This window comes from Actinia tenebrosa, unplaced genomic scaffold (assembly GCF_029948245.1).
Source record: "Actinia tenebrosa isolate PJP-AT-01 unplaced genomic scaffold, QUT_ActTen_1.0 PGA_scaffold0__85_contigs__length_37466705, whole genome shotgun sequence".
Lineage (NCBI taxonomy): Eukaryota > Metazoa > Cnidaria > Anthozoa > Actiniaria > Actiniidae > Actinia > Actinia tenebrosa.
In genome coordinates, this window is record NW_028292569.1 from 1,675,252 (window position 1) to 1,695,435 (window position 20,184).

The 20,184-nt window shown below is 36.7% G+C and overlaps 3 protein-coding genes across 3 annotated transcripts in view; 1 reads left to right on the plus strand and 2 right to left on the minus strand.

The window, feature by feature from the left end:
- Window positions 1–13,131, minus strand: part of LOC116305979 (QRFP-like peptide receptor) — a 46,520-nt gene extending 33,389 nt beyond the window's left edge. The window contains exon 1 of the mRNA XM_031715994.2: window positions 12,931–13,131. The gene's annotated coding sequence lies outside the window, so the exon portion shown is untranslated. The remainder of the gene's footprint in view (window positions 1–12,930) is intronic.
- LOC148913177 (uncharacterized) lies at window positions 8,727–12,714 on the plus strand. The gene is made up of 2 exons (XM_089026166.1): window positions 8,727–9,394; window positions 10,763–12,714. The coding sequence occupies exons 1-2, from the start codon at window positions 8,899–8,901 to the stop codon at window positions 11,584–11,586; spliced, it is 1,320 nt and encodes a 439-aa protein (XP_088882292.1). The 5' UTR covers window positions 8,727–8,898; the 3' UTR covers window positions 11,587–12,714.
- Window positions 13,132–18,542: 5,411 nt separating the features above from the next.
- The window catches only part of LOC116300131 (uncharacterized), an 8,008-nt gene continuing 6,366 nt past the window's right edge, over window positions 18,543–20,184 (minus strand). Inside the window, exon 3 of the mRNA XM_089025979.1 lies at window positions 18,543–18,610. Coding sequence (XP_088882105.1) covers window positions 18,543–18,610 — 68 coding nt within the window. The remainder of the gene's footprint in view (window positions 18,611–20,184) is intronic.

Sequence of the window (20,184 nt, forward strand, 5' to 3'; positions counted from 1 at the left end):
TCATCAGCCACTAATTTACAGGTCTTGAGGTGCTGCGTTATGTCTTTGTCACACTCACTCAAAGCAATACACTGTATATTGTCGGTATTCCTCCAGCTTGCTCCACAAGGTGTAGGATCTTGAAGCAAGAGAGAATAACCGCACGAAGCCATTTCACCAACGCAGCAACCAGCTAGCTCGACATCGCGCAATGGTAAGAAAGTTCCCTATTTCACAATATTTGTGGAATGGAGCCGTCAAACATAACACGCGTTTATTTCTTACGACACAAACGAAGCCGCTCGTCTAGACAACTAGCAAGCTTCACGCCTTGGACAATGCAGTAATGACTATAAGATCACACATAACATAAGATATAAAGCTTGTTTAGTAAATATAAATGTGAACAACGTAAATAGTTTCATCGTAACAAACAGCTGTCATTTTTACTCACATTGGATATGGCCTTTGTTATCTATAAATGCAGTATCAATTTTATATAATTTTGAGTTTCAGTTTTGTTTCAATATTTCCTCTTTTGAATTGGTTTTCTGCAAAATTATCATATTAGGCCTTTGTTGTTATTGGATTGCGTTACTGTAGGAATGTAACTTGTAGTCCATTGTTGCAGGTCAGTACCTAGATTCTCGGATATTATCATCTTAATATTATAAAACGTATACCTCTGCTGTCGAATAACAAGCAAAAATTAATACGACAGTCATCTATAAGCACAGAACATTTTTTTAGAAGCCGCTAAGGCCTATCATCTCGGTAACGCTCAAGTGCGAGATTGTGTTACAATAGGTCAAAGTAGTGCTTAGAACTCTTTCTCTAGAAGTAAGGCTTTTAGCGGGCCAAGTTAGAAATTTTGTGGTGACTAACTATGATAGTTGGGCTTCAAGGGAAAATTATTTTTTCTGTAAAACTGTATAGCGCATTGGAGAATTATTGCATTGAATTTGCCCTTAATACAATGTTTTCTCTAGCGGCTCCGAACTGCCCTCAGCATAGTAAGAAAATAAAAATAAATAAAACGTTTTTATAGCTCAAATTATATGTGTTGATAGCTTAAACATAGGTAAATCAGTTGTGGGATTTTCAGTTTCCAACGGCCTTTCGTCAGGTCGTGAGCGATCATCAAAAATGCTTCATTTTCCACCCATTTGGAAGGCCGCCAGACGCCGTCGTACGGGAATTTCAACTTTTCTCAATTTCGCCAAAAATAAAAATCGGCCAAACTTTTTAATGCTATTTTCGAAAATAGTTTACCATAAGGGTCTTTTGGGCAAAGTATGGAGAAATTGAATTTTTCACAGTTGTCCGACCATTCTCGATTTTTACAGACAGTCGCTCTTAATTAATTAATTTTTGTTTCCCGACGACAGATGTTTCATTAGACTTTTTGAGAGAGAAGATTTAGCGAAAAAGATAAGCTGCTGTTTTAATTTTTTAAATTGATTGCTTTTGTACAAATATTTCATTTATTTTTCAAATAATAACTCTACCTGAGAAACTAGCAATTCTTTTAGGATACTATCTGAAAAAGAACTAATAAAGTATCAGAAGATCATCAGACGATCAAACAAGGTTAAGGTAGAAAATAAATCAATTCGGGGAATAGAATGTTTTAAGTGAGTTTTTGGTTTTCATTCATTATATGAAAAAGGAAGGATGGATAGGAAGACGGTAGGAAGAAAGAAAAAAAGAAAGGAAAGCGAAAAAAGGAAAGGAAAGGAAAGGAAAGAATGCAAAGCAAAGCGAGAAAAGAAAGAGAAGGGAAGGGAAGGGGAGAGGAGAGGAGAGGAGAGGAGAGGAGAGGAGAGGAGAGGAGAGGAGAGGAGAGAAAAGGAATGAAAACATTTTTTCACAGTCTAACTCTAATTATACTCAACTGACCATCCTTCATATCTTCCTTTCATTATATTGCCTTTATTGATACTTATAATTGGAATTTTTCTCGGTAGTCGCTTGTCACACGATGCCTAATAACTCGTTATACATGTTACCCAAGATAAAAATTACACCCTTTTCTTAACATGTTATTCTTTCATAATCGATCCAGTTCAGTTAGAATTCATAACTTTGTGCAAATTAAAATTCTAATATTTTAAGATTTCTCGTTTGTATCTTAACGTTTGTACGTTGAAAGTTATAGTATAAATTGTGAAAAAAGTTACATTAGGAAGGAAGGAAGGAAGCTTCTTTATTTTGCCACGGTAAAAACATCAGTCGATTGCCTAAAAATATTTAAAAGTAAAGATTTACGATTAAAAAGCTAGTTACTGTTTTACATGTTTGCCGTGGAGCCCTTAGTTACAACTTTTCTTACTGTACAAACTATCAATTTCCGTTTTAAATTTTCGTACTGACTTGACCTCTTTTATATTTAACGGTAGGTCATTCCACAATTTTGCCCCACTACAGCTGAATGATCGTTTTAGATATTCAGTGTGTGGCTTAGGTATTGACAGTTTATGATCATGATTTCGAAGGTTGTATTTAGTATGGTAGTCGGAGAAAAGGTTTTGTAAGTAAACTGGTGTACGTCCCTGCATCGTCTTAAACATTAGTAGGGCTTTTTGTTTTTTACGACGAACTGCAAGTGTATCCCAGTTTAATTGGTCAAGGAGATGGCTAGATCTTATGTCATAGTTAGATCTTGTGATAACTCTAGCCGCTCGATTTTGACGCTTTTGTAGTTGAACACATAGTTTATCACTTAATCCATCCCAAACTGCACTACAATAGTCCAGTTTGGGTAGAATTAAGGCTTCGTAGATTTGGATGGCACTATCGGTCGAAATAAATGGGCGAACACGTTTTAGAGCCCCTATACTTGAAGAGATTTTCTTCGAAATGTTGTTAACATGTTCTGACCAATTAAGGTTTTTATCGATAGTGACACCCAAAGATTTGGTGTGATCAACTTGTTTAACGCTAGCTCCATTAATCGCAATATTAATAGTGGAATCGCATTGCGTGTGAACTTTTGGCGGGACCCAATAATCATAAATTCCGTTTTCGCTGCATTCAAGCTTAGCTTATTTGCTAACAACCACTGATGTATATTAGTGAGTTCAGTGTTGATGCTTGGTTCCAAGTCTCCTACATTTTTACCATGAACGCTGATGCTGGTATCATCAGCAAACATTCTTGTTATGGCTTGCGCCAAACAATTTGGTAAGTCATTAATATACAGGAGAAATAAAAGTGGGCCTAAATTACTGCCTTGTGGTACACCGCAGCTCACAATACAAGGCTCAGACAGACTTCCGTTAACACTGCACAGCTGAGACCTCGTCAGTAAATAAGAACGGAACCACTTGAGTGAGCCTTCATCTACACCATAATTCGATAGTTTGGACAAAAGAATTTCATGATCTATGGTGTCGAAGGCTTTTTGGAGGTCTATGAAGATTACTCCGTTAAGTAGTCCCTTGTCTATATTAACTGACCATTCGTTCGTTGCTTCGAGCAACGCGGTGACAGTGCTGTGCAGGGAGCGAAAGCCTGACTGGCATTCCGTCAATAACTGGTTTTCATTCAAATAATCGTATAGTTGATCATAAACGATCTTCTCAAATATCTTTGAAGCAGTGGGAATGACCGAGATTGGGCGATAATTGTTTAGGTCAGTTTTCTCCCCTTTTTTAAATATAGGCGTTACTTTCGCTATTTTCCACTCCCTAGGAAAAATGCCCATTTTAATAGATTGTCGACAAATCACAGTGAGAGATGGTCCCACTATAGAGGCGGACATTTTTAGCAATTTGTTGGGTATGTTATCTAAGCCTGCAGCTTTCTTTTCCTTTATACTTCCTAACAAGTCGCAAACAGTTTGCTCACTTGGAGGTTGGATAGCGAAAGTTTTACCAGTTGTAGGTTTCAGAAATGATTCACGAAACATGAACACGAAATCCAATCCCTGCGGCTAAATATGAATTATTCGATCAGTTAACCTGAACTATTCGAATTTTCTGATTATTCGATTTTTAACCTGAACTATTCGATTTTTCTGATTATTCGATTTTTAACCTGAACTATTCGATTTTTAACCTGAACTATTCGAATTTTGACCTGAACTATTCGAATTTTAACCTGAACTATTCGAATTTTAACCTGAACTATTCGAATTTTAACCTGAACTATTCGATTTTTAACCTGAACTATTCGAATTTTCTGATTATTCGATTTTTAGCCTGAACTATTCGATTTTTCTGATTTTTCGATTTTTAACCTGAACTATTCGATTTTTCTGATTTTTCGATTTTTAACCTGAACTATTCGATTTTTCTGATTTTTCGATTTTTCAGTAAGTAGGTCACGCCTAGATTTTGTCGGAAACGCTCCCATGGATCTTGCATGAGAAACCATGCATATTATTAATTGCTTTTCTTATTATCATTACCTAAATCCCCTGTCTCTTTACAATACAATACAATACAATACAATACAATACTATTATGTCGTGTTCCCACTTTTTGTCCCGCGATTTTGTATAAGGTTAAATCGTTATATCCTTTGTATTTTTGACTCATTCTTCATGGAATTACACCAAAAGCTGCCTCTTATTCTCGGGCATCTTGTCTATTTTTTAATTTGTTTTTGTCCATCGGCAAATACGATTTTTCTTCGAAAACGCGCGTCTGAGGGGATTCTTCCCGAAGTGTGGGATAAAATTCGAATTTTTATCGAAAATTCCCGAAACTTTACAGGATTAATCTAGACCTAGTCCAGCTCTTTTCCACCCAATACAATGAGTTACACAGTTAATGTAAGCCGAGGGACATTTCCCAACAACATTTTGGAGAAAGTCTTGATGATGTCTAACACTTTCACAAGACCTGATGCGAACCCTAAGTTTTGAAATGAAGTAAAAAAAGTTCAAACTCCATAAAAACTGGTTAATTCGATAAATATGACAATTCTTTTGCCTCTATTCCAATGGTTAGGTCTCTTTCATGCTCTGCCGAAAGAATCAGCGTGTTGGAGCAAGGATTTTAAGAATTATTTGCGTTTTTCTGCCGAAGGCCCTCGGAGACATGAAAACGGGAAATGTCCCTTAGTGACATTTTTGACTATAACTTTTACAAACCAAAAACAAAGTGCATTCGGGTTTCAGAGCGAATGTTTTAGCACACGAAGAATGATATGATGGCAGTAAATTTCCCATTAAAATCTTTAAATCAGTTTTAGAATTTTTTTCCCGATTGCGCGATGGGACAATTCCCGTTTGCTTTGAAATTGGATATTTATTCGAAAAATATATTTTTTAGAAAGCAAACTTCACATATAAGTAGATATTAGTGTTTACCTACGGTTTCTGTGGAAATTTTTGAGAAAATAGAAGAAACACAAAAGGCGCTATCCTTTGATTTCGCTAGGTGCTGGTTGCCATGGTAACCAGAAAAAGGGAGGGGTAGGGCAATTTTTATCTGGATATTATTTCTATCATTTAGGTCTATCTTTGTGTTTGTTTTCTTCTTTTCTAGCTTCAATTTTAGGATTTTAGGAATTTTTTAAGTTGCATGAATTTTGGGTTTGGAGTAGGTAGGTACTTAAGTATGGTTGCGGGTGACCATTGATTGACAACCTAAATCTAAATGAAAATGACCAATAGTTGGTAAACATAAAGTTCCAGTAATGAAAACTAGTTTGTTTCAATTTTCTTAGTGTCTTATCGGCTGTTAAGGGTTACCTAGGGTGCTTAATGTTGTCATAGCAACGGTAGTTGTAACATAAAATTGTAACATATTTGACTTTATTACGTTACCTAGATGATATTTTGATAACAAGTTTTACGAAAAACCCACGATAAGTATAGTTAAAATAGAGAAAATTGACTCAATTTTGGTGTTCATTCCGGACAATCCAGATTGTCTGGACGTCCATTCCATCGAGCTACTGATTTTCGGTGCCTGTCAGTATGCTATTGTAGGCATCGCGTTTAACAATCTAACCGGCTCATGTGTATGATACTGCATAAAGCAGTATCCTTATTTATGAATAGCATTATTTTTGTAAACTTGTTGCATTTATTTTGAGATTTTCTTCGCAGTAATTCGGCGATAGTTATATGCAGCAATTGGACTTTCCGAAAAAAAGGGAATCTATACTAATTTTCTAGTTCCCAGAACTAACTTACAAGTAAATAGAGTTGAAGCCTAATATATACTTGGTGCCTTTTCATTCATTATGATTTAGATTTGAGAATCTAGCGAGCTTGGACAATCGAGGTCGGTGCTTGCCTTTCCCTATCAACACATACTAGACTATCGAATAAAACCCCGCACTTGTAAACCAAACCATGAAGTTTTCAGGAAGTTTAATTAGAGTTTAAGAGAAAAGAAGAAGCTGATCCAGCAAATGATTTGATTGGTCTCGCTTGATGCTAGTAATCTGCAGGTGTTATATCCCTCAGGGGATGATTAGAATGCGTGATTATATCATAGGGTACATACCTTTTAGCTTCAAAGCTTGGTACTTTCAAATGCTCAAAAGACATTGAAACAGGGTGCATACTATGGCAATTCCTAATACTACTTAATAATTCTTTATTGACTGCTATTCATGAAACAGTGGAACTGAAAATTCTTGCCGCTTGATCACGTCAAAAATAGCATTTAACCGAAAGAAAACGGCATTTAACTAGAAGGGCGTGTCGTCCTCCCGTGATGTTTTGCGAGTGAATAAACATACCCACTTAACGAATACTGAAATTTACGCTTATTTATAGTAAAAGTAATTTTGGCTTGCATTGACCGTGGTAACTGAATATATATATAGATATATTCCCTTATTTATCGAATAAATTAAGAACGGCTACTGAAAATGTTATTAATAGCTAAAGGTGCAGGATCTTTGCCGTTTGTTTGTTCTGCTTTTTCCCAGTCCACCGTCAACTTGAGCTTTGGGATCTTATTCCTCTCTTAGATTGGCAATATTGAATCACCGCTTTGTATATAAGACTTATTGGAACAAAACTAAGGACACGTCCTTTCAAACTAATGTCATATCTTACGGTAACCTGGAGTTGTGCCTTCTTTTCAGCATTGTTATCACGGTCAGTCAAGTCAACGAATAAAAATACAAGGAACTGCATGATGTCGTTATTTCTTTCATTGGTTTGCATAGAAAGATAGAACGCCAATATCATCAATATAATATAAAAACAAATAACAGAACGGGAGATAAGGAAAGTATTTTCTACAGGCCACCTCCTAGTCTTGGTAGTTAGTTAGATCTTCCCGGTAATCCAATAGCATATAGGAAAGTGCAAAAAACATTCAACATATGTTTGAAATATTAATATTAGATGAACAGGTTTGCTAATTATAATTGAAAGAACAAGTAACGACAAAAGGTTTTAAAAGGTTTTAAGGTTTTTTTTCTAAATACTCTATTTGCTAAGCCAATCTTTCGAAAAGTAATGCCATAAGTGAAAGGGCAAAAAATAGAAATTAAGTTCTAATCCGATAAAAAAAATTGTTTAGTACATTGATTATTAGTAAGATATGCTAAAAAAATAATAAATAACGACTAAACAATGGTTTTTATAATTAAAAATGCAAATTAATCATCAGGAGAAATTTCCCTGTCACAGGAGAGAAATCCCATTTGAGGGACATTTCCCGGAGAAATTTCCCTGTCCCGTGGGAAAATTCCCACTTTGGGGACATTTCCCGGGGAAAAATCCCGGTTTCATGGGAAAATTCCCGGTCGGGGGAAAATTCCCACTTGGATGGACCCCAAAGTGGGAAATTTCCCGGGAAATGTCCCCTCCGGCGGGACATTTCCCGTAGACATATTACAATACAATACAATACAATACAACCTTTATTTACTCATATTCAGTGAATAACAAAGCTCTGAAGTCAAAGAATAGTGCGTTTAAAAATCCTGATAAAAAACTGCTGAAAAATTATAAGAAAATATTCATTGATGGGGTGTTTTTGTTTTAATATTGAGAAGATTTGTAGAACATAGATCACAATGAACGAAAAACAAGTGCTCGCTTGAAACCATTTTGCAGTAGGGTCTCTTTTTGGTTCATTCTAGTTAATGCATATTAGTTAATATAAAGAGATTTATAGAACAACAGGAGTTAATAATGCGGGGATCATATAGTAAATGGCGCGGAATCGTTGGGAAACCTATTGTTCTAGGAAATTGTTCGACTTTATCCATTGTTATATGACGTTGACCGTGCACAGAGAAGAAAAAAGGTTCTGCACTTTGTTTATACTATTAGGGAATATAGAATTTTTTCCCTAAAAAAATCGTTTTAAAATAATAAGAAAATCAGTATTGTCAGTCATACTTGTTTTGGTTCATTGTGCACGGTCAGTATCACATGATGGTACGGTTTAACATCAAAAGCAAAACAATGCCTTTATTCTATGGAGTTTCTAAGCCATTCCGCTCTACTAACTATGCGCGGATGTATGTGTAGTTCAACCTTCAACGTCCTTCCAAACAATTACAAACTCACAGTTGAGATCAGTACTCCTAAAGATAACCTTAAAAACTTTATTCTTTTTACATTTTTTACAGTTTGTATTTATATAAATTTCATATTATTTCCGATATTTTCTGAATTAATATATTCATAATTATCTCTCCAGGGACCACTATGATGGTCACAGACCGGAAAGCACTCTTAATTATTTTTTTTAAAACAATCTTTCCTATTACGTGAACTGAAACCAGGAGATTAACATAAGCTAGTATTCAGACAACATACATATACTAAAAGCGATTCGGAGTTTTTTCAATATTATTAAGAATTTCGCGCTTTGCTATACCTTGCATATATTTCTGTTATCCTAGCAACGCATTTTGCTCAAAAGCACGAAGTAAGCACGATCGACCTAGTGTGTCTAGAGAAAGGTAAAAAATAAATATTCATCAACCAAGATGGATGCCAAGAAAGCGCTCGAAGAAACCTCAAAGGAAGAAGAAGAAGAAGAAGAAGAACCTTTGAAGCAAGCGGAGAAGACTGATATCATAGGGTTTCTATGTATCGCAGTCCTCACGTACATTATTTACTCTTCAGTACTTATCTCAGCACAAGACATCCTCGCTTCGACTGGTATTCCATCAACCTCGATAATCCTGTGTTTCAACACTCCATATTTCATCATGACCCTACTTCTTCCTTATTACATCGATAAGCTGTCCCTGATGAACAAAGCTATAGCCTCTTCTGTTCTTTTTGGTGCCGGACTACTACTAATAACACTTATACCTAATCCTGGTCTACGACTTATAGGAGTCGTTGTGTCTTCTCTGGGAATGGGTACTGCTGAGATTGGTTTTCTATCTGCAACGTCCTTGCATCAAGAATTAACAGTACATTCTTTCACTTCTGGGACTGGTATTGGATCTGTCATTGGTACAAGTTATATCTCAGGTAATTATAGAATGATTTTGAATGATCTTTTCTCTGACTTTATTGAGCTTAGTAGGATATTATAATTAGTGGACTGGAAGTGTTCTTTTGGTGTGGATATATGATTAACATTGGCATACTAGCAGCAGCACATGCTAATAAGTGTATGAGTATCGCACTGGTGTCGGCCAGAGATCCCCGCAGCGTGCTGGGAGAGGGGGGAATCTCTCTAGCTTGATCACCCAGGAAAAAAGTCTTACTTGCTTTGGGTTTTATGGTACAGAATCATGTATTGTCATAAGGATTCCCTGTTATCTCGATATAGAACTGAATAATCTTTAATTTTTCTCTCTCATTCTCGATTTTTTTTGTATCTAACAATAAATAAAATTGGACCATAAGTTTTAAGGGGGCTAGTTAATCCCCAATCCTTCGGCTTCTTAGGGACCGTTCATTATTTAACTGGGGGAGGGGGCTGGGTTAGAAATTGGAAAAGGCGAAGCTCCCTCCCCCAGTCAAATAATGAACGGTCCCTTATGTAATACTTCGTTTCAATAGATGATGTATTCGAATATAAATTATAATATTACTTTTTTCGAACACTTAGCAAAGAAATATAGTGTTTTTAAAAACACTATGAATCTGATATAACTGATAATAATCTAATATAATTACAGAAATGTTGCCTGTTAGAACTAAAATACTAATGATCTGATATAATTACAGAAATGTTGCCTGTTAGAACTAAAACACTTTCTATTGTTTAATTGGCACTATTTACTACTAAATAGTGCAAAGTGTTGCACACTTTTAGTGTTTGTACTCTACAATCGTAATGACTTTATAGGTATAAAAGTGTATAAATATACAATTATGACCAGACTACTATATCAGAATCAAACAGTTATATTATGAATGCAAATAAAGATCAATTGGCCAAATCTGCATAACGGAACGTCTAGACAACACTTTTGAACATAACAGATCAGTACGGTAATCTAAATTCGTCGTCGGCTTTAATAGTTTTAATCGTACTACATACGGCAGTAGCTCAGCTTAGTAAACCTACGAAATTTAGCCACGAATTATCCGTGTGAAAAAGGAGGGATAAACATTAAAAAAATCAGTGAGATTGGGGTAGATGTGTAGCAATAGTAACCAAGCATGAGTTAAAGAACAATATCGATAAATTTAGTTATGAAATTATGAATCATTAATGAGAAGAAAAAAAAGGAAAAAAGAAAAAAACGACAGAAATCACCCATTCACCACAGGAAAAGTGGGATACAATATCTTCCTTATTTGCATTCAACTTTAACAAGAAGTTCCTCTATCAAACTCACTCTAATCATAACTGATAATGATGACATTTTATTTTTGTTTGTTTAGGTATGACGACTTTATTTTGCGTCAATCCTAAAACTACCTTGCAGATCTTGTTAGTTATCCTACCACTCATCCCAATAATAGCCTGGGTAATAACAAGAAGGCACGCCCCTGGACGAGGCGCGGCCACTGCACGTGGAAATGACGTAAAGTTTACGCGTATTGGCGAAGAGACGCAAGATCAAGATATGCATATTCATTTGACCTGGAAAGAAAAGTTTCTAGCAGCCAAAAATAACCTGTTCTTGGCTGTACTTCTATTTATTGGACTGTTTTCCGACTACCTCATAATGCAAGGTGTCGTCACTACCATTGCATTTGAGAATTCACCATTCGATCCCCGCAATCATTTCCAGTATTACACACTGTCGTTTTGGCTAGGGGAAATTATTGGCCGCTCATATGGACTCGTTATACTGTCTTTCAAGCCATCCTGCACTGTTGTAACAGAGAAGACCTGGATTCTAACAACGATCATTGCTTGCAACCTGATGTTATTAATCTTCGAAAGCTGGTATCGATTTATGCCGAATTTCTGGTTCATCATAGTTTTAGTCATTATTACAGGGATGGCAGAAGGAGCACTCTACCTCAACACCTTTGCAGTGGCGGGAATGGATAACCACGCGCGCTATAAAGAATTTTCCCGCGCTTTTTTGACTGCGGCGTTGCAAGGTGGCATCGTTACGGCTGGTTTAATGGGTCTCGTGGTTGAATCCCAACTGCAAGAACACTGCCGCACTGTTCTCAATCAGGGTGAACATTGCTTCACGCGCTTAGCTCATGGACAATGGAATTCTACATCATCCTGTTTAACAAAGAACTAAAGCGCGACATGACTGATTATTGCGCAGCAACACATTGTCAGAATTGAAGAGTTGTTCAACTACCGAGTATAAGAGCGCCGCTTTTATTATGAGTGGTAAACTTATTGTACTAGCTTACAAACATGAACACCTAATGACATGTCGTAAGATGGAAATGGCTTGCCATTTTCTACCTTTAATTCAAACGCGTATTTACGGCTACGATAAAGACTGCGCCGATACGGTACGGCTACGAATTTATCGTATAGCAATCAGTAGAAACCGCGCTATGCTTAAGTCTCTTATTATACTAACTCTTGTATCATTTTTTCATATTTATCAATTTTTGAATATTGAGTATATTAATATATTTTTGGCCGAGTATGGTGGGTTTGAAATGGAAGCTACTTATTTTACTTAGTAAAAATAATATGAGTCTTTTGTATCGCATTGAGTTATTTGTAAACTAACGCGCACTTCATATATCGTGATTTCACATTTGTACTCACATTGGTACATAATAAGGCACCATTGTTATCACTATCACTGTTATATTTTATCAGAATTTTCCCGCTGAGTTGACTTTCAGTACGAACTCAAGGTCAACCAATCAGAATTGAGGATTTAACATTGAATTTTGATCAGCATTTCCTATGATTCAGCCACGACAACCTATTAAATACGAGTTATTCCTTCTTTTAATTGATCGTAAACTCTAGTCAAACTTATGGCTAAACTTTATTCAAATTAACAATAAAAGTCCACATATTGTAGACTCAGAACTGAAATGCTTGGAAAATGCTAACTAACAATAGTTGACCCACAATTCCTTTCAGGGAACGTGATCAGCTCGTTTGGATCATAATTATTTCTAAGAAATTCCCATTTACTTTGTACTACACAATTTCTTATCAAAATTCAAGTTTACTAAGCGTGTAGCTATGAATAGAGGATATATAGTTAGATGTTCTTTAATATTCCATTTTATAGTTCTGTTCAGTGACTGTGGATAATAGTTCCAAGTCGAGGCTGGCGTTTCCCGATAGCAAAACTAATATTATACTCTTAATCATGTGCAGCAACTCTAACCTTGGCTTGGACATATTATTCTTGGTTACTCAGTGAATGGAAATGTAAAATGGAGTATTATCTTAGCTTGCGATCACTTTTCATTTATGCTACAGTTTCTTAATTTGTTTCCTAATCATGAAACACATATGATAAGATTTGAACGTACATGTAAATGAGAAGTTTGCACCTCTAGCATTACATTTTAGATATTAATTCAATACAAGAGAATATTAAGTACTTCATATTCTCTTGTTCAATACCAATAAGATATCATCATTCGAAAGAGCATCTTACCTCAAATAGTAAAAGTTGAAAGTTTGAGATTGAAATTCCGTAAGTGAACAAAGGTATTGAAGCCTAACAATTGCACATTTCCGTATGGATTCAAACGTCTACGTTGTTGCGCATGTGACCGGCTTATATACTTATCTAGCTTAGCCTTTTTAGCCTTTTTAGCTTAGCAAACAATATAATTGATCAAGCAAAAAAATTATCGTACTCATATATACATATATGTATGAGTTTTTTGGTATCCTTAAATATCTACAGTCAGTGAGATCCTTTGTAAGAAGTGAAACGTCTACAGACAATCTTTCGTTGGAACCATTTTTCTTTTTAACTCTTGCTTTCCTTTTTGTCTCTTTCTCAGGTTCCTTGCGCTTCGCTTTGTTGCTTTCTTGTGTATAAATACTCGATAATTTAAAAGGTGGTAAGATTTTAGCTAGGGGCCTCTCTTCTTGAACTTTCTCCTCTTCTACCCGGGACACCCTTCTTCTCTGTGCATCCGAAATTCGTTTCTCTAACGCTACACTTTCTGATTCCCAGTAGTTTCGTCTGAATGACCCATTTTCTGGACATAAATAAAATGGCTTCTCTTCGTACGGTTTTGGCCTCGGTTTTGCTTTTTCTAACTGAGATAAACTTTCGGAAAGGTTTCGGATATCTTCGGCACTGAGTCCAGCTTGCTTGCTTGAGATAAAATCAGAATTTCGTCTTGAAAAACGAGGTGAATTCGTTACTGAACATACATGGAGGGGATTTGGCAGACTTGACCTCTTTTCAAATAGATGCCTCCCAAATTTTCGAGCTGCTAGAGGGGAGTTCATTGGGCTATGTTGTTGTGAAGCTAGTCCTCCTCGTAATTCTTTATCAAGAGTTCTTGACCCTTGTTCTTTAGGACGTAAACGCAGTCGATCATCCTTTACAAAGGTTCCCACATCTTTACATGTCAAAGATCGCGCTCGAAAAAATCCCAAATCTTCAACTTTAGCATATAACTTTTTTCTGCTATTATCCATCTTGGTAACCGAATGTTCTTGCGATTGTTCGTTTTGGCCAGTTAGCAGGTCCTCTTTCTCCTTTTTCTTTGACATGTAGCTCATATTTAACTCTAGCACTTCTGTCTTAAGAGTGTTGTATTCTTTAGGAACTTTTCCACTGTTCTTAACCATTCCCACGAATAAGAAAATTTCCAGTCTGTCAAAACTGAAAACAGCTTCCCTTGAAATCTGAGAAGAATATTTAAATGCGATGAGTTTCTATTTTTTCACAGACTCGTTTTAATTAAGAAACTTTACAGAATTAGTTGTTTCGTGCTGTAGGCTCCAAGTGCTAACGTTTGTATAGCGAGTGGCTTAGAAAAGCTGTCGCTAGGGGCGTATTTATTGCTATCGTCTTGACAAGCATGACTGAAGGTACGTGCAATGCGTGATATAACTAACTGGCATAGCACGATCATCAGAACAAAAGCAACTATTAAATGATCTACAGTCCACACTGATCGTAATCCACAAGAGATTTACAGTAATCGTTGTTTGACGTCATCATTATTATATTCACTTGACAAAAATACTAATGGGTGATATCCATTGACGCGGGTGATAATAGCGCTAGATGACCTGTCCTAATACATCACGACACTAGAATGCAACTATACTAACTATATTCTAACTGACTTTGGATTTCCAGAAATTATACGAATTATAATTCTAGTGACATTTATTATTTTTCGTGAGCTGCAAGTAATTCGTCCCCGGAAAAGATGATTTCGAGGTTATCTTTTACTTGGGATAAAATCAACCTGGTTATTTTAAGCGAACATCAGATTGAGTCACGTATGCTAGCTTGTTGTGCTCTCTCTTATAGAACTGATCTGACTTATAAATTTATATATATGCCTAGACTTCAATTAAAAGTTTGTCTTTGTCAGTGACGCGAGTTATTTCTTGTGTAAGCATTCGTCCTTTGAGCAGATTTTAAGGCAATAAAACGATGTGGATCTCGTATGTTAATATAATTTTCGTTAGTAAACCTTGCCACAGGTCTACATTTAAAAAATATTTTAAAGTATTAAAAAAAACTATGAATTTTACAAGATTTACCGGTCAATATTGACCCTGTTCGACAATAGCAATATTTGTAATCATGTAAATGTTAAGGAAGCTCTCATGAAATCTGATGAACTTTGTTTGATTGTCATGTCATGGTTAAAATTAATCATCATCTTTATCTTCTTTATCTTCTTTTCTTTTCACCAAACAAGTAGGTACTTATTAGCGTCAAGTGGTGCCACGACATATCCTTCTTGACATCTTAGGATGATATAGCTTATAACTGGATTTTACTCACGGTAATGTACCGAAGAGTATTTCGTTATGCTCTGACCACGCCCTTCATTAGGTTGCAATGGTATCAGTGGATCATTAAGAAGAAAATAAAAATCGTGTTTCCAATAATTGGTCTTATCAGTATCCTAACGTTTATCAGATTTCTAAGACCCTAAGAACTCGTTACTAGAGCGATAGAAAGTTAACATTCAAATTTTGAATTGATTCCCCATACCATAGCTATTAAACAAATTAGCAGTAAACAAGCCTGAAGTTATTGAAGGTTACCGATGAATCCAGAAGCTTCATACCAACGGATCGGGCACTTAAAAAGGGTGCTTGTAAAAGAGCCAAGTGAAGTTTTTATAGTTCATATCATTCCTAATGATCAAATGTATCGTTGACGTCACAGCTATAAACTCGAGCCTGTGTAGCTTCCTGCGCTGTCGAGCATTGAGCAGTGGACTGTTTAGCACGTAAACTTGGTTTCAATATTCTTAGAAGGACGTTGTTACACCACTAAGAACACAGCCAAGTCAATAGAAAATCATGCAACAACTTAGATGATTTACTGCGCAATGAGCAAGAGTACCGAGAAGTCGCAGAGGCTGATTTCCGTGAATTCCGGGTTGTTGTCTGATCGATGTCATTAACGTCGAGATTCTGTTATTGACTCGACCTGTTAAGGTAAAAAGTCGTGATGTGACAATAGGACAAGTGCGTGAAAGGTACTTAGTATTCGTTCTCCTCCACTACTGTAACGCAGGTCGGGCGAAGAAATCTAGTGTACACAATGATTCAAGAGCTCTTGAGATGTCATGGAAAAATAACAGCCGACAAGCTATTTGATACTTTAAGAATGGATTAAGACGATCCTGTTTGATCCATCCAATTTAGAACGTTTACGAAGCCAGAGACCACCCCCCTCTAATAAGACCCCGTAAGTTCCAGGTTGCCCGCTGTCATAGGGAAAGGAAAATCACTAGAGGAACAATGGAGAGGAATACCTTAAAGCAAAAATACTCCTTCTTGTATCAGATAAAGTGCAAAGACAATATAGCAAGAATGCACTTTATGAGGGAAAGAGTTGCACGCGCGTCTGAAATCGTGAGAAAGGGACGAGCTGACTGCGCGCGTTAAAGTTTCCGAACGAAAAGTCAAGAAAGACCTGTAAAAGCGACCGAACTACTGACAATCAAGGAGTTACTGCAGAGCAGCAACGAAAGTCTGCGTTCTCCGAAAAAGGACAGTTCTGGAGATGTGTTCGAAAACTGAATCCAGAAGTCGAAGCCCTCTCCCGTTCACCCCAACAAGTTTGAGCTTGGACGTTGCAAAAAATGCATTTGAGTAGATCTCGTCGCTGGCGTCGATTAAAACAAGCCAAACCAAAATGGCAATTATTTGTGCGCGGAATTGCAATTCGATTGTACGAAGGGTACAACTCATTCGCCCTATCGCGGAAGGCGTTGCAATGTGCAGGCGGTACCAAGTCCATGATAGCCCCCCAGTCAGACGTGCCGTTTAATATCAATCAGGTTCATTCAGATAGAAGAAAGCAAAGATGCTGTTTACGAATCACGGCAAACGCGTATTCGATGCCCCGAGCTGGTTTGATCAAGCCAAACAAAACAGTCGACTATGATCATGACTCTTGATATACCTGAGATCATTGTATCTAATTGATGGCCAACTGAACGAATCTCCCCAAAGAAGAAACCTCTTAACAAAGAAGAAGATATACAGCACAGGAGAATTTGCAATGGAATGTACTCTCAGTTTAGAAACAAACACCTTCACCTGCTCTTCACGCGGCTGTGAAGAAGAAATAAGTCGGGTATCAATTCTGACTCCCACAAGAAAAATTTGACAGAATCGAGTAGTAAAACAAAAAACAGAAGTATGGCTCGCTTGAAGGAGCGTGTTATTCAAAGGTTTAAAGATATGTTGTTGGAGGGCAAACCGTCCGCAGAGACCGAACCAAGACCAAGCTTTCCACTGAGAAACCGCGTTTATTTGCGTAAGAATGCGTGATTAGACGTGCTTACAGAATAATAAAGAGTGCCAGTTAAGTGGGTGTTTGTCAGAGCAAGGAGAAAAGCGAACCAGACGGGGAACGACCGCTGGCTGAGAGATTTTTTACCACCAGTCGCGCTACACACCATATATACACAGCAGAACCAATAAAAAATAGAAAGGAACAACGACTGGGATGGAAGTGAAAAGAGTAAAAGCAAAATGACTGGGATTAAAAGAACAGATGATGTTTAAAATTGGTATGAATAATACGAGATCTTACTGAAATCTTAATGAATGTAGATATTTATCGAAATCAAACGAAAAGATCGCTGGACCGAGTAGAAGCCAATTCGATATTGAACGTGAATGTATATAAAACATAGCTTGTTCAAAATTATTCGCTACTCTTTCTGAGGCGTTTTTGTGAGCACATTCAAACTTATACTTTCAGTTTAGAGGTCTCAATTATAGGTAAGGTGTTTTTAAAACCAAATGAGTTCAAATAGACCAAATAAGATGGATTTTAACAAACGTTGAATGAAATCATATTGGTTCCTATCTAAAGCAATATTTGGCCTTGAGTCAAGAAAGTATTACCTCTACTAAATTAGATAATCGTAAGGGTTTTTTTATCCTAAAATGCATGAAACTACTGGCCACAAAATGAGCGGCATGATCCCGGGCTACTGTAGTCTAATTCATATATTCAACTGACATATTGTTAATAAAGGCTTACCTTTATATTATAACATTAAACATGGGGGAAAGTTTGACAAACGTTTATGGGTATATTTTTCATTTAAAGAGATTCGCCAAGACAAAATACCATATGTTACATCAGTCTCTGAAGGATACTCGAGTAGGATATTCATGTGTTCCCGTGAAGGTCAGTGGGAATTTCAAAGTGTACGAATATGAGGCGCTCAGTTCACCATTTGTAAGGCAAGCATAGTTTGTACCACATGTAGGACTGTTTGTCGTTGGGGGAATTTGTATTTTTATTTTTTTGGTGGGTGGCTGCTTAGAGCGGGTCTTCTTGTATTTTGGAGATAGGAAGACATACCATAAATTAAGTCAGCAAACACGGCGCTGCGCTTTGAATGAAACTTTTTATTCGAGTTTTACACTTGTTTTCGTTTGTTAAAATTGGTAATGTTTGTGGTAAATAAACAAAAGTCCTTCAAATCCTCGGTACGCCCCTGAGTCCACAACATTTTAAGTGTTAGATGAATAGGGGTAAATTAAGAGGACAAGTGGAATTTGGTGTTGGCGTCCCAGTAATGGTCATGCTAAGGTCACAGGGATCACCATAGCGACTTTGAGAAGGGCGCAGTCTTCTGCTGAGGATCTGCCTATAAACATAAATCATAGATCCTTCATATATACTGAATCTTCTAAGCATTTGTCAGACAAAGAAACACAACTGCCAAGAGAAGGAAACGTTCCTAAAAATAGAAGGACATAGTTTAACATGAAATTGTAGCTTCTTGACCGCCTGATTTTGCAGAGGGGAGGGGACCTACTTTTCCTCTTTGTTTCCATTGAACGGACTTCATCGCTGCCATTATGTTGTCTAGTATTTAGAGCTTTTTAGTGCCTGCGTGACATCGGAATTTTCTTCGAAAATGTGTTCCAAATAGCTACCCGGGTCAGTATTATCTTTTCGTCATTTTTCAGACTTTTATAAGAATTGCGAACATCTACATCTACATTTTATTAGTTGGTAATATAAAAATTATTGGATATCGTCACAATGAACCATTACAATATATCAAGAAATAATAATAACAGTACCAGTTCTAAACAATTTTTTTACCGAAAAAAACGCTTTACTAGTCATACAAAACATTCAGGCAAAACTGATCATGAACGACACCTGAAATGTCGGATCGATGCTGAACGATAGCGAAGATAAGATCGAGAGGAAGTGGATGTTGGATGAGATTAAGGGGTCCTTAACACTAGAGAAGGTGTTGAAAAAACTAATAAGCATTGATAAGCGGAAGGCTTCAGGAAGTCTTGTAGGGATAATTTTATCTGGCTATTAAAAAGGTTGCGGCATCTTATTCATAAACTTCCACAACATTTCCCCCATTGGGTTCAGTTTTTTATTTGAAAAAATTTACACTCAATCAGCTTGTTAGTGCAAGACTTATGGTAAGGCGCAGCAAAAAGGAAGCTGCTGAGTGGGTCCTTCATGTGCCAAAGTAACAACACGGAGACTGAGAGGGTTGTTAGGCAGATAAACACATAGTGGGAGATAGCGATACGATAATCTCGGGTTGTCCGCGCGCTGATGTTTTTGTTTGTTGTTTCAGTAGTTTTTCAATTTCAAAAAATCACTAAATAAAGTATTCGGAACACGTTGATTGCATTGTTGTCATGGTATATTGCGCTTGTCTGCCCTGCGCAAAAGTTGCTATCAGAGATTTTGTTTTTTTTCCTATTATTCTTGACTCAACTCTATTGACCACGCGGCTGGATTCAGTGTAATCACTGACTGTATACTATTAGTCTAATGTTGTGTCAGATCACTTAATAAAGAAGCCAAAGTTCAGTGTTTATCTTTTATCGCGAATAGAGTTAAAGCCTACGTCGCAGGAAAAAACAGATAAAGATAGCGAAATGTTTTTAATCATTTTTACGACTAAGGATCATCAACGAGATAAACGTGTGAAATTTTGTTCTGATTATGAAATCAACACTGTTGTTCCGGATTCATTAATTTCCTACAGTAAACAAACAGAGCTTGTACTTAACGTACAGACGACAGAAAACCAGGTCGTAAGTAGGACACTATACTGATATAAAGGTATTATACCTTTTTATCATTACTGCTTCATTAGAAACACCGACGCAGCTCACCCACTAGTTTTTAGTAGTTATATCTTAAGGTTATGAAGTTGTTTGACGTACGCACTGCGGA

Coding starts and splice junctions, on each gene's coding strand:
- LOC148913177 (XM_089026166.1), top strand. CDS start 8,899: ATGGATGCCAAGAAAGCGCTCGAAGAAACCTCAAAGGAAGAAGAAGAA. Junction 9,395..10,762: donor TGGTACAAGTTATATCTCAG/GTAATTATAGAA, acceptor TTGTTTGTTTAG/GTATGACGACTTTATTTTGC.